This window comes from Chamaea fasciata, unplaced genomic scaffold, assembly GCF_029207755.1.
Source record: "Chamaea fasciata isolate MVZ Bird 193981 ecotype frontalis unplaced genomic scaffold, bChaFas1.0.hap1 SCAF_1, whole genome shotgun sequence".
Lineage (NCBI taxonomy): Eukaryota > Metazoa > Chordata > Aves > Passeriformes > Sylviidae > Chamaea > Chamaea fasciata.
In genome coordinates, this window is record NW_027094086.1 from 99,323,725 (window position 1) to 99,338,510 (window position 14,786).

At 40.0% G+C, this 14,786-nt stretch overlaps 1 protein-coding gene across 5 annotated transcripts in view; it reads right to left on the reverse strand.

The window, feature by feature from the left end:
* Positions 1-14,786, reverse strand: part of HECW1 (HECT, C2 and WW domain containing E3 ubiquitin protein ligase 1) — a 254,102-nt gene that overhangs the window by 140,631 nt on the left and 98,685 nt on the right. For all 5 annotated transcript variants that reach the window (XM_066190748.1, XM_066190729.1, XM_066190720.1 and 2 more), the window contains one exon: positions 6,694-6,801. In XM_066190748.1, the coding sequence (XP_066046845.1) occupies positions 6,694-6,801 (108 nt within the window). The remainder of the gene's footprint in view (positions 1-6,693; positions 6,802-14,786) is intronic.

The window sequence follows — 14,786 nt, forward strand, 5'->3', positions numbered from 1 at the left end:
GGAAATCATTGTTGAACTTGTAAAGTATCCCAGACATGAGAAGGAAATGGATTAGGGAAAAAACCAAAACTGAGAGGCATAGAGAAAGATCATCTTTGAAAATTAAATACGACTTTCTACTTTTAGATTTGGGGCCCAAGACATGTTTACATTTAGGGTCAGACAGGATCTAGAGCAAACTGCTCTGATGAGATAACCCAAGATCATTGAGCAATGGTATGAACATCTTTCTTAAAGAGAGAAAGGGCTACTAAGAGGAAGCGAGATTATCACTACAGGCAGCTTAATCATGGAAAGCTGCCTTAAAATGGCCCCAGAGGGAGAAGCAATCAGGTCTGTAGCTCTTACTCTCAGGAGTGAGTCTAGAGCTACAAGTGAGCTATGATAGCTCACCCCAGGTGAGTTAACAAGTCACTTCCCCACATGTCTGCTTCCTACCACTTCAAAAGTGACCAAATACCTGCCAGGCACACAAACTTTACTGCCAGGAAAGAGGAAGAGTTTGTTTGGAATAAACACTGCTGTTTACTCTTCGAAGTCTCACTGTAGCAGTGAGTGTTTTTGGTAGACTTGGAACAAAATCCACAGCCAGGACAATATTTAATGAGAGAATGCATAATAAAATTAACAAAGATAATTTAATGAAAGGGGAAACACAGAAAGAAACATCCTTATGTAAATTTAATTAAGTAAAGAATTACAGCAAAACTATCTATTTCGAGGTTGGTAGTGTTTTTTTGTTTTGCTTTGTTTTTAATTGTAAAAAGCTATTAGCACTGAGCTCTGGGAGGAAATTATACCTGCTACTGATTGGGTAAAGTGAGCATCTGAAGTATTGAAAAGGTTGGAGAAGAGTTTCAAAGTATAAAATATATATATATATATATTTGTCTGAGTCCCTCAAGATCCTATTACCAATATCAAAGACCTTGCAGAAAGATGTTTCTGCTGGGCAGAAGTGTTTGAACCCTGCAAGAAGACCATAATTCATCCCTGCTGAATTAATCCCTTCCATTCTCTGAAAAAATCTGTTCTGGGTATAGATGATATTCTTGACATCTGGCAGTCCCTATAGCAGGAAACCTTGGACCAGGAGTAAGGTAACAACATGGCTAGATTTACTGGCTAGTTAACAAGAAAAAAACAACTATCAAAAGGTTTCCTTCATCACAGGTGCACTATTTCAGAAGCAGGAGGAGTTCCTATAGCACTACACCACAGATATAATTCTGCCTGAAGTACAGTTTTGTCTGTCTAATAAAACTATAGAAACACTGTTGTATGAGTTGAATAAGTATTGCCATAACTACCAGAAGGCATAAGAAACAGAGTGCCTGCCTGAAATCAAGCAATAAGATAGCAGGGTTACAAACAATTTTCTGAATTAGGAGAATGGATTTATCTCCCTTTATATTGAGATTTTCCTGTGTTCCGCTGGACATCTAAGAAGAGCCCTTGAGATGCTTCACTACTGCAGAGAGATATATAAGAGCTTTTCTAAAAGAAAGCATGAAGATGTGAAGCAAAGTCTCTGCCTGTATAAACTGAGAAAAAAATTCTTTAATACTTATGCTTCCAGTTCTGTTTTGATCCATTACTTTCACGGTATGCTTTAACAGGATTACCAAAAGAACCCCACAACTGTAAAATTCTCCAAAATTAGAAATGGTAAATTATTAACCCTGATCTACTGAATGCAGTACTTTTATATAGTGATTTATTTATTAAGAAAACTGAAACAAAGCTCAGTACCTAGACACTCTTTTGGAATAAATATGACCTTTTGATGCCTGTGCTAATACCCTTCCAATTACAGCTGCTTGACAATTCCACTGCATTTGTCTTCTGTTTTTCCACAACAATAAAAACACGTGGGCCAAAGCCTGCACCAGGCAATCTGTACGTGGTGGTCCACAAAGGGCTCTGGGGCTGACGGCACATGAGCTGCATGCAAGCGATCCTTACAGAATTCAGTGGTGTCTCACTTGGCTTGCAGCAACTTCAGAAACACACCCAATGAAATATCCAAGTGGAGAGCATAAGGTGCAATGGAGCAAAGCGAGGAGATCCGTCTTGCAGCACAATTCTGCCAAACCCCTAGACAGCATTATCTGAAAAAACTTTCCAGAAGCATTTAACAGCGGCAAAGACTAACTGATTTGTAAGTTGGAGGTGACACTGTCATCTTTTACTGTCAATAGTAGAAACATTATCAATGACAAAATAACACTATCTAAGTTATAGTGATCCATTATAATAAATCATGTGACTTCAGCACCCGTTTTGCAGAATACCACACGTCCAAAGTTCAAAGCACCAAAACATAGGCATCGGTGCATGCATTTATCAAACACTAGGTTAGATGAGAAAAAGACAGCTACTAGCTGCACTACTGCGTTTCAGGAATCTCTCTTCATTTCAAACAAGTGCATGATAGGCTTAATGGTATACTGGGTGATACCAAAGGTGAAGCACAAAACACATTACTTATGCAGGAGTTCTGAATTTAAAGCAAATACAGTGTGGCTGAGGATACAGCTGGAAGACCAAAATGAACACATATGTGAAACCATACTTTCAAAATTTGGCACCTACGGTTAGATTCCTCTGGACTTGAACTAAAACTACAGTTAAATGTTACTGCATCTTCCTGACCACTTCTTTGGGAATTAATTGATGTCCAGCCTCTGAAGCATTAATACAATGTCTATGCTTGTTTAAGTGGCAGGGAAGAATCCATGTAAGCTGTAGCCTCTGTGACAGGAAACTAGGACTTAGTGAAGAAAGACTTGATCTGACATCGATGCCTAAAATCAGGCACTATTTCTCATTCAAAGCTTTCTGAAACTCCTATTACTGACCTATCAAAACTCTCACTTCAGTCTTAGCTTTGTGCAAGCAAAGTTCTTGTAATTTCTTTAAGCACTTGCCATGAAAAGCATGGGGCAGGTAGTGTGGGGACCAGTGAGGTGTCACCAGGCCCCGACATGGTGTCACCAAGCATAGATGCTGCAACACAGACACTCCTTCCTTGTGTGTCAATGAAAACACAAATAGCTGTGATCTCCACACTACAAACAAAATATCTCCAAGTGTCAAAACAAGTTGTGGAAAGGGAGAGAAAGACCGAGAAAAACCATGTCAGAAGCTGAGAAATGGTTGTCTAGTGCCTTGTGTGCTTTGACCCATGTTTCCATTTATGATAGGCTGCTGCCTACAATCTGGGCACAGACAGCCTTTGTAAGAGGAGAACTAACAAGAAATGCAAGAAAGGCAAAGATTAAAGGGCTGATCAAAGGATCCCAAGTGCAGGGCTCTTAAGGAATCTCAATATCTGTTTTCAGACTGTGCTCATCTTCCCAAAGCTAAGCTTGGCTTAAGCATGAGTATTAAATTACTATCAGGCTAACAGGCTGAGGAAAAGTACAAGGAATTTAAAAACTGTGTGTAGGGTGGAAGACAAGCAGACAGCATCGATAAGACTAATACATGTGCAAGGAAATGAAGAGAAAGAACTGTAAAACAATGGTATGTCTTCCTTGGAGGACAGGCAAGCAATAGTTACACCTTTTGGGAAACATGTCTCTCTTATTGCTTCAGATCTACTTTTTTCCCTGACACCTTTCACCATTTTGCTTCTAAATAATCTTCACACTGTTGAAGATGCTCCTGTTTTGCTCCAGTTTTTACTGTCCGTGGACTCCTGAAGGTTGAAGTCATGCAGAATGACCGTAGGCCATATTAAAAGTTACATCAGGATGGACTTCAACAGCCTTATCTGTATTTTCTCTTCTCATGAACTCTTTAATGAAGTGAAGAGTATAAGATTCAAGAGACATTGTGGTAATGAAAATGGAGACAGGAAATTAATTTAGTGGGCTAGACTTGTCAACAATCTGTCCATTAAAGGAAAAAAAATGTAAATAGTCTAGCTTCATTAAAGCTTTTATTGACATGAATGTGCTTCATTTTTTTGGAAGTGTTCAAGGCTGAAACATCCTTCAGTTATTTGTACTTTGATGGCAGCCTTGATATCAGCTTTCTAAAGATATATTTTCTAGACAGAGCCCCAGATGAAAGGACTGACCGCCAGTCTGGGGACATTTCTGTACATACTCCATAAATGCATGCATATACAGCATATATAGACCATAACATGCAATATACATCTTCTGTCTGAAGATGTTCCAGGATCTCTCAGATATCTGACTTTAGTTGCACCTTCCTTTTACCATTATTTCCCTTCTAGCCAATAGGAATAAATGACTGTTATTTCTGTTTTCTGCAAGGGCCTGTCATTTATTTTTGTTATTAAAAATTCAGCCACAACAACAGAAACAAATTTAGCCAAACAACTGCTCCGTAAGTTTTCAAATAAAAATGCAACAGAGATGACTGGTTACCCTTGGAAGTGGTTCTTAGTTGCCAGGTAGTGAACAATCTTTAGAGAGGCTGATAGATTAGGAAGGGTCCCAGTTATCTGGCTATCTTCAGTGCAATTCTGAAGTGACAAAACTTTACCCATCATTGTAAGGATATGCTAGTTTGATACAATGCTTATAGGATGCTACTGCAACATACCTCAGAGAAATGGTCTCTTGGATACCCTCTCTCTGTATTGCTGTGTAAACCAAAAAGCATGCCAGAAATTACAGTGCAGCAGAGCGTATTTCTTTTCCTGAAAAACCCATTAGAGGCTGGTTCTTTCACTGCAATGCCATCCAAGCCTTCACATAAGGTTCGCATGCCTAGTGGCATAGAGCCTCTCTTCACTCCTCCTTCCTCCCCTCAAACTCTGACCAGTTCATAGCTACAGTGGGTGGTTACTGTTCATCACTGACTGTCAGAAAAACCCAACTTGCCAGACTTCTGCAGAAATGCAAAACTGGCTGTAGTACAACATTGTCTCTGCAGCTGTTAGGTTTTGGGGTTTTTTTTCTGAGTATTAACAGGAGATGAGTTCTGCTCTGCTGGCATTTGGAAGCAATTCCCTCTCCAGCTCTTACCAATTACATATCTATCTGGCAACAAGATGTTGCAAGTTTGTGACATGCAAAGTGTAAAGATATTCCCTTCTCTGGGAAAGGTACTAGTCCTTTCCTTTTCAAGGTGAAAAAGTAGATCGCTAAAACAAATGCAAACCTTAAATGTTTGTGATATATAAAAATGCTGCACAGGTACGTGTTAAGAAATTATCCATGCTTTGAAAACTGACAGGTCTTTGTAGATGGTCTTAAATCAGGCTATTAGCAAACTCCAAAGCAACACAAATTTTGCCCCCCCCCCAAAAAAAAAAAATTGCCCACTGTTTTAAAGTGAGATCCTGTACTGAATTTCTGACCCAGAACCAGGATAACTGAAAAACCCTCATGTTCTTATATGTTAAGCAGCTTCCCATCCATGTTTTTTTTTAAACACAGGATATAAACATCCTGTATGTTCTGTAGACATTTCAGCAGGTCCCTAAATTCTTTAGAGCAATATTCTCAGTTTAATACCAGGAATTACAGACCATCAGCAATGCTTCATACTGCAAAGAGAGAACTTGCTTCTAGGACTGAGCATCTGTAAAATGTTTGCATGTAGCACCCTAGCTGATACCAGATATTTAAGATCAAAGTCAAAGACTGGACAAGCATAACTCATGTCCTTTACAAACCCTTTAAAATATAGGTTATATCAAAGATTCCTTTGACTGCTCTCAAGTATAGACAGTCTTAGACAGACATACCTGTCAAGCAATTAATGCTTTTAACCAAACTTCTGAATTGTTTTCAGGAGGCTAAGGCAGATCTTTGGAAATAAGCAGTTCAAATGTAGAACTGAAATTGCTTCATGCTACTCTTCTTCATGCTTAACTCCTCCTTAAGGATATAAGTGGCTCTTTCACCACTGTCGTTTTACTGTAGATTTCAGTCTAGTATTTTGAGTACCCTATTTCTATCCAAAGATGATCATAAATTGCATTTACACTAACACATGGTAAATCTTTGAAAAGAGGAAGGATTTGAATGGTCAGTGAGATGGGGCAGTCAGGACTGGTAATATTAACTTGATGTATAAGGAACCTAGTACTTTGCAGAAACAAATCCAGTGTTTCTGTATTTTCACTGCTAAGAGGGTGGAAAAGATTTATACTGCATTGCATCAAATGCCCTGGGTAAAATATTAATATAATGAGGAACAATAATTTGAAATCAATGTACCTTGCTGAAGCTACATATAGTTACACTTTTATTAGTGAAGATGATAATCAGAACTCAACCCTTTCAACTTCTGAATTCCCCTGAATCTGTTAGAAGCCAGATGCACCATGAAGTTTTCCAATTAAAAGCCAATGTGAATGATATTATGCCCCTCACTTTCTGTTTTCCTTAAACCCATATTAAAGTTAATGCAGCTCATTACTAATGATATAGTCCAAATATCAGCAAATTGAATGAAAAACATATTCATAACTGTATTTTAAAAAAAGTAATTAAGCCAATGCCCACAAAATTTGTTTGCAGAAACTGTGGGTTATTATTACACCAAGTGTTTCAGTTTCTTTCAACACATTCAGCGATTTTGGTAACATTTTTTGCCTTTCCTAAGGGACGTTTTGGGCAAAGGAACATCATGAAAACAATAACAGATGAATTATTGTTCTAGAGTGATTGAATTAAATCATAACAGAATTGGAAAAATACTTACGCTCCATAAAGTAAGAGCTGGCATCAATCTTCCAGATAATTTGACCACGGTGAGAGCCATTGACGCCACGGTTCTTGTAGTCCAAAAAGTTTTCCGACAAGACCTCATCTATAAACAAAGAAGACTGGTCTCAGTAAGTGCCTGTTATGATGACATGCACAGCAGAGAGTCAGGCTAAAAATACACCTTAGGCTTGACAGAACACACTTGGGCTACTAGAGAGCTTGGCATCACATGTTGAGAAATCAGATTTATCATCCATTTGTACAACTTAAAAGTTCAACCAAAGCGGCTGAAGCAGCAACCCATGATGGGCTGGGCCATGGCCTCATTGCTCCAGCTTCAGTGGGATGAAATGGATTTCACATCTGTGCTCTAACAAAGCAAAAGGCCACAATCTCTACATGCAGAGACTAGCCAGCAACCTCCTGGACTTTTCCTTTTAGTGATAACAACAGTTTTAATTTTAACAGAGATTTGTACAAATGTGCTTTAACCAACTCAGCCTTGCTTGCTTTGGAAGGAGTCCTGGGTGGGTGCTGAGACTCAGTTCGAAAGACAATTATATTAACTATTAGTTGTATTTAAAGTGAGAAAAAATGTGAACCACTTGATCTGACATTAAAATACTTCAGTTGTGAACAGTGTGAAGAATTGTCTTTATTTCAAGAAAAAACAAAGATAATGCTATACAACAAGGGACACTGTGCCTGAGGAGAAAGGGATGGTGTGACCAACTGCAGAATGGAAGAGGCAGCCCAACAAAGTTGAGAAACTCAAAGACTATCGTAACAGTTTAATAACGGAGACTAAATTGAAGGAAACTACATTTTCACTGAAAGAAGAAAGCAGCAAACAGATGTCAATATTGTCCCATTGGCTTTACATAGTTGCGCTCAAAGGACGAAGGTGAGTGAGTACCAACACTGAACTCTTTGGTGTTACTCTCCTGAGGGATTACAACAGAAATCCTTCTAATGAGGTGATTAATAATCGCAATGGATAATTATAAATAGCAATGCTATCTATAATAAACTTTCCCTTTGCTGACTTGCCAATTGTCAGGAATTATTTCACCAGCTGCGTTTCATGCTCCGTTTTGAAGTGCATCTGTGCTGTAATCCTTCAATAGCAAAATCTGCTGGTATGATTTCTGTTCTCACTTTTTACTTTATAATTGGTTGTGTCTTCGTTTGAATTCCAAATTGTAATTATCTAAAAAAGGCAGGTAAGTATACAACTGTTACTCTCAGAGCACTGGTTTACTTATGAATACCTTTAGTAAAGGACCATCCTTGGATACAGATTATTAAGGACCATGCACATTATTCTGTCCAAGTAGGAACATTATATACTTGCGAGAAGACTTAAACTGGTCTCTTTTGCTTTGGCAGGGAAAACACTTCATACTTAAAGGTGAGCATATACTGAAATGTTGCACTGAGCTGGAGCCTGGGAACTCTGCCTGGCTCTCATCCTGATGAGGCAGAGAGTATCCCTCAGTTCCGGCATATTGCTCACTGGCTTCATCACTTGTGATGTTTATTTGTCATATTTAGTTTCTGTAAGGTGCTGGAGATGCTCCAACACCTGCCGTGTTATGATGTCTCATGGGTGATTACTGTCCCTCAAGATATACTGTTGTCATGGGTTTTGTAAAGAGCATATTATTCTATTGCGTCTGAGTGGAGCAGAATTGCTTCTCTTTGCTCAGATGGGTCAGTGTCACTTACCAGATGGTGGAGTGCTACTTATCTCTCTTCATTGTTTCACTACTTCCATGGGAATGTCTTCTGCTAATGGACCATTAAGAGCTCATCAATGACATTACACATTACAGTGCACTATTGTAAGCTGCTCCACACAGGGAGGAGGAGCCAAACCATCCTAACCTAGATAAAAAGGACCCACAGTCCCACTAGGTATCCAGTTTTTCCACCGGATCCCTGGAGGAAGACCAGACCCATCTCACCATTACTGGACCCTTTTTCTTCAACGGGACCATCTCTACTCCAACAGAACCACATCTGCCACTCCAGGAGGGCTTACTTTGGACTGCTTCCAACACCCTGACCAACAGGGTGTCAGGTTGTATTTCTGACTCTGTCAGGGTTTTCTAGGATTTCTTGTTTGTTTATTTGTTTGCTTATTCTTCTGTACTACAACATCTGTATTTTTATATCCCTAGTAAAGAACTGCTATACCTATTCCCAAAATCTTTGCCTGACAGCCTTTTAATTGCAAATTTATGATAATTTGGAAAAGGGGGGGAGGGGCTTACATTTTAAGGGAGACTCCAACCCTCCCTGGCAGATACCTGTCTGTCTAAACCAAGACAACTGTTTATAAAATACCATGCTTCCTTGAGGAGGCTTAGTTGAGCTGGACTGGATGGTCTTGCTTAAGAAACTGCAGGCATTTTAGGCCAGACTTTAGTGGACAGGAGATCCCAGAATCAGCTTTAAAATACCGTGTTCATAGGCAGTATCTGTGGGGACCAGCTGGCACTTCCACTGTTGCTGCTTCCTGCAGCTGGCACAAAGGCAGTGTGAACTCTGCCACACACAACCCCTCTAATTTGACAGATGCTAACATATGCCCATATCCAATCTAAATCACATCCCTATGGCAAGTTGAGCTAATGGGGATGACTCCAGAAAATCTCTTCCTCTATTTTGTTGAAAAAGTGTAGGAAACCTGGAAAACCAGGCTGAGAAGAAGGGCCACTACCCATCTGCATGTCCAAGGTAGAAGACCACGGGAAGGGAAGGACAAGCAAGCCAGTCTATGGTTACAGCTGACAGGTGAGACCACAGGAAATCTGGAACAAGCTGCTCCCACTGAGTAACACCTGCACACTGCCTCCTGTCATGGAGGCAAGAGACAGGGACGTGTGGGAAGCATCCAGAAAAAAGCAGGTCCCCAGGATAGGGATACATACATGGAGCAAGTTGTGGGCACACTGTTTTTGGACAGTGGCCACTGCTGGAATATAGGCTCAGGCATCAGAAAAGATAATTTAATAAAAGCTTATGGAGCTCTGCAATATGCAGAGCACCCGAGTAGGAGCAGTGAAGCCTTTAAGAATAAAACCAATTTGTATCCAAAACGTATTTACAAATGTCATGATTTAGAAATCCAATATGTAGGTTGTTCTCACAGTAAGTTTTAACCCTGTCTGTCTCTTTTGAAAGAGGTAAGTCCCTAATTACAGAGAAATAAAAATAATTTTCAGTCTAGTAGAAATTTATGTTCATTGTGACTTTTAAGCCAGAAAAATTTTATCTCTAGAAGAATACATTCAGGTCCAAAAGGGAAGTCTTGCTCTTTCAGTTTTTGAAGGTATGTGTTTTTGGAAGGTGAAAGATAAGAAAGAAATATCCTCTGGCAAGTTAAAAATAGCAGTAATTGAAACTCGTTGGGAGGCTGGAATGTATGAATACGCCTGGTCGACCTGTTTTAATTGGCAAGTAACACTATTTCAGGCATGCTATTCCCTGAACATGTACATTACGTATGTAGCACATTGACAAACAAAATTGTGCATGTGATATACAATGCTATTTACTGCAGTATGCGCATATATATGTACATGTATTTACCAACATTCATGCCGTAGATAAGGGAATAGGTGGCATGGCATGCTAAGGAGAAAGAGTATGTGCAATGGAAAAAAAAATTATTTCCTGTTTCTATTGACAATCCCCATAACAAAGGAACTGACCTTTAAAACATGTTGCATCTTAATTCCCAAAGGTAAATGGTGAAATTCTTCATTTCACCTCTGCACAAAATGAAGAGCAGAGTTAATGCAGTTCCCTTTCATATATTTCAGGCAGCAACTAATGCCTTCTGAAATTTTTCCAATGAAGCATTGTAATGCATCTCCCTCCCACTATTTCTGAAATGCGATTAACCTTTAAACTAGCTATCTGCTTCCTCTGCATAGCTTGAGTTTGGCCCTGCTTGGCCAAAAAGCAAATACCTTGCAATTGCTCTCAGGTCTGTGGCTTAAGTTCCCTGGGCAGCAGACAGCTTACTAATTAAGGACTAAAATGGGGGAGTATTTGGGGTGCGCTACACATTGACCATCATTAGTTGCTCCTGGAGCGAGAGCTGGGGATGGTGAGGGTGTCTTAGACAGGGAGCCAGCAGACATTGCTCTCTGCCCACGCTGCCCTTGGGCATGCAGAAGTGCTGGGTGCCTCTTGCTTGAGAGGGGAGGTGGCTGCAGACCTACGAGACTTTGCTGGGACAGAAGCAGCAGCTCCCACAGACCTCCCATGGGCCCTAGAGGAAATGGGGAAGGTGATGCATGACCAGGAGCCAGGCAACTCCAATTCAAATAGCAGCCAGAGGGCCCAAGGCACACTAGCAGCAAATGACAGCAAGTCCTTTGGTAACCAGCAGTTATCTGATGGACTGCTTCTCCTCACCAAACCAGACACCACTAAGTACAGGCTTGCACGACTAAAAATACTCTGTGCTGTCACTTCCATGCTGAGCATCCCAATATAGTTCACAAGGACTAGAGAGAGATAAAGAACCATGACCACCAAATAAAGTTATCTTTCAGATGAAAGACAGGATCCAGGATGAAAAGCATGTTGTTCTTCAGAGGAATTAGGGAAAATGTTGATAAAGGCCACCCTGCAAAAAGATCTGTGAATAATCTAATGGGGACTTCAAGTGCTGTCAGCAGCCTACACTAAACAGACAGGACCTTGGTATTTGAAAGTTTGTCTGAAATTCCCACAGAGAAGTAATCAGATAGTCAATACATCTTCCTAAGAAGGATTGATGGAGTTTAAATTACAAATAGCTGAGTGACCCTTTTGCTCTGTTTGGTTTCACTTAGGAGGCTTAAAAACAAACTCCCCTTTCTCATACAGTATTTTGCTGGTATATATTACTAGCCCATCTTTTCCCATTCTCAAATACTAACAACTACAAAATTTAGAATAACATGTGCTACTTTCAAAGAAACAAGTAATTAACATGAGACAGGAATACAACATCAGATAGGTTCCTGAACTTGATACAGTATTCCAGTCTCTTATGCATCTCTAATTTGATTTAACACTACATATTACAGCACTGGCTTTCTGTAAATGTAATGCAATTATGCCACAAAAATAAAAGCTACACTTCATATCTTGATCCCTTCTGCAGAGGAAATGCTGTACTTCTGAAATTACATAAGGATTTCTAGTCTTCAGCTATATAAGTCTGCATTCATTTGAAATTTAAAGGTGTTTTTGGTCAATATGTGTGTCTATATTATGACATACAACAATAGCCAGCAAAATGTTTTTAAAAATAATTTTCTGTACGAAGAGAATGAGCTCTGGTTGATCTGTTTTGCAAGTAGCATGGAAAGCTGTAGGAAAGAGATTTCGTAAATCACAGAATCAATTAGGTAGGAAAAGACCTCTGAGATCACTGAGTCCAACCTATGCCCTAACACCACCCATACAACTATTCCCTAGCACTGAGTGCCACCTCCAGTCTTTCCTTAAACACCTCCAGGGACAGTGACTCCACCAGCTCCCTGGGCAGCCCATTCCAATATCCACTCACCCTTTTCATGAGGAAATTCCTCCTAATGTCCAGCCTAAACCTCTCCTGGAGCAGTTTGAGACTGTTCTCTCCTCCTATTTGGTTGCCTGGGAGAAGAGGCTGGGCCACACCTGGCTACAATCCCCTTCCACGTAGTTAGAGGAAGTAATAATATCTTCCCTAAGCCTCCTCCATGCTAAACATCCCCAGCTCCCTCAGCCAGTCCTCACAGGACATGTGCTCCAGACCCTTCGTAAAGTATCAATAAAATAAAATTGTCTTACAAAATAATACTAGAAGAGGTAAGCCACAAATAAGTTTCATATTTCTGATGTTTATTCTCTTACCACCCAATCTATCATTTGAAGAAAAACACAAAACGATGACCAAAGCCTTTGCAATTTACAAGTGGAGCTTGTAGTGATTTCTATCAGGTCATGAAAGTCTTTCCTTTTGCAATCCTTTAGCATTGCAAAACCCAGCCCTTGGAAGCTGTTCTCCCAAAGAGCTGTACAATACAAGCCATTATCATTCTGAAGAAGAGAAACTATTAATGAGAAACATATGCTGAAGATGCAGATCCCAATTTCTTATTTACAAAGATGCCCCATTAAAAAAAAAAAATCATAAATAATAGTTAGGAACATTTCCATTGACTTCAGCTGCTACATATTAAGCTCCAGTGTGGACTGAAACTTCACTGTTAATTCATTTGCCAATTTCTGCTGCAGGCAATTAATATACTGCAGTTTTCAGTTAGATTCACTCCTTCTATAACTTCTTAGGGAGAAGAGTTCTGGAAAACAAAGGCCTAATCCTTCACTGGTGCTGCAAGCTCAATTCTAGTTCTAAGAGTTTTGCATATGCTTTTTTCAAGCACATGAATGGTTCAATATTAATCCCACAAAAATTAGCCCCTTGCCTAGCTAAAGAAAAAAAATTGGAGGGAGAAATGTGAACAATGAGTGGAGAAGAGCAGTATGAGGAAGACATGTCAAGAGAAGGATGAAAGGAAAGTAAAAAGGGAGATAAACTGTAATAAAATGGGGAGTGAGTTGGCAAAGTTAGAACAATTCTTGGTCAGTGAGGGCAGAGGATGGTGGCCATAAGTAAAACTGGTCCAGGCACATTAGAAACACAGGCATGGTGGATTTCAAACCTGAAGCAGAAAGTATAATGCGTTAAATCCAAATGACATCAGCCACTCCCAAAACCAAGGAGTCCCAACTTTCAGCAAAACACTTTTATCTTTGAACATCTAGCTTACTTCCAGAGCCACTTATCACCATTTACCACTCCAGCATTCTCCAAATTACTGCTGGGACATAACATTCTCATTTTTCATGACACCAACAACAATTAAAAAAGCAAATGACTAGCCATTACAGAGACCCTATGAAATCTTGGCTATGATATGCCTGTGGTTTTTCAGAAGGCTCTGGATGAACTGTGGATCCAGTTCTTCCTCACTTGAACTTGAGCTAACCACACTGAGAGTTTGAGCTCTGTCACTCAAGGGACTTCCCCCTTCTTCCCTGCAACAGTGGAACCTCTGGCTAAAAGTAGAGCTGATGGCAGCGGACTCTATTCTTCTATGGTGTCCTTGCGGTGTTAGGGGGCTGTGCTTCAGAACAACTCACCTCATATTTCTTTCCTGTAACCACAAATCTGCTGAAAAGGTAGAAGGAATGAGGAAAGTAAGGAGTGGAGGTTCAGCAATAAAAGCTTGTGGGGCCAAAAACCCCCACAAGCAGATGTTAGGTTGCAGCGGGACAGGCATCTGTCCAGTAATACTGGTGTCATTTTGGCTTTGCATACCCTTAGAAGTGTGATAGCACCATGCAGCTCTCAGTGCTACTTCAGCTGTGCCCATCCCAGCTACAGGCTTCTCCTTTAAAGTTCCTGCACTTCCAGATTTATTCTTCTCCCTGCAGCAGGTGGACCACATTTGGGTCTCAGTACAGCAACAGCTCTACTTCACCTATGCATTGCACAAACTTATTCACAAGTAATGACATCCAGTTTGCATACAGAACCGAAGATGGGAGGGAGGAATCCAAACAAGGATGATCCTGACTTCCCCAGTTTCTACAGATGTGTGGTAAGGTACAACATAGAAGAATTTTGTTTGCTTGTTTTTAATATAACAACAAAGTTTTCACAGTCAGTGGAAGCCTCTCCATTGACTACAGTGCAGTTTGGAAAATGAGGATTAGGTCAAAGCAGTGCAGCCATGAAATCTGCAAGAAAATTTTGAAATAAGAGATGCTGCAGGCCCAAGGCAGTATGAAGACAAAATATAAAGGGACATTGGAACATCTGAAATGTGAACAAGGATGACATTTTTCCAGGTTAACAATGTCCATTAAAGAGGGGGGAAATAATTTGCAGTATTTGAAAAATGGATTTACAGAAATGTTGAAAGACATAACAGCAAACGGTAGATTGGACTGGAGGTTGTGATCTAATAAAGCAGTAGAAGATAAAAGTCCAAACACAACTCAGATGTGTACACTGAAGCACCACAGTGCAAA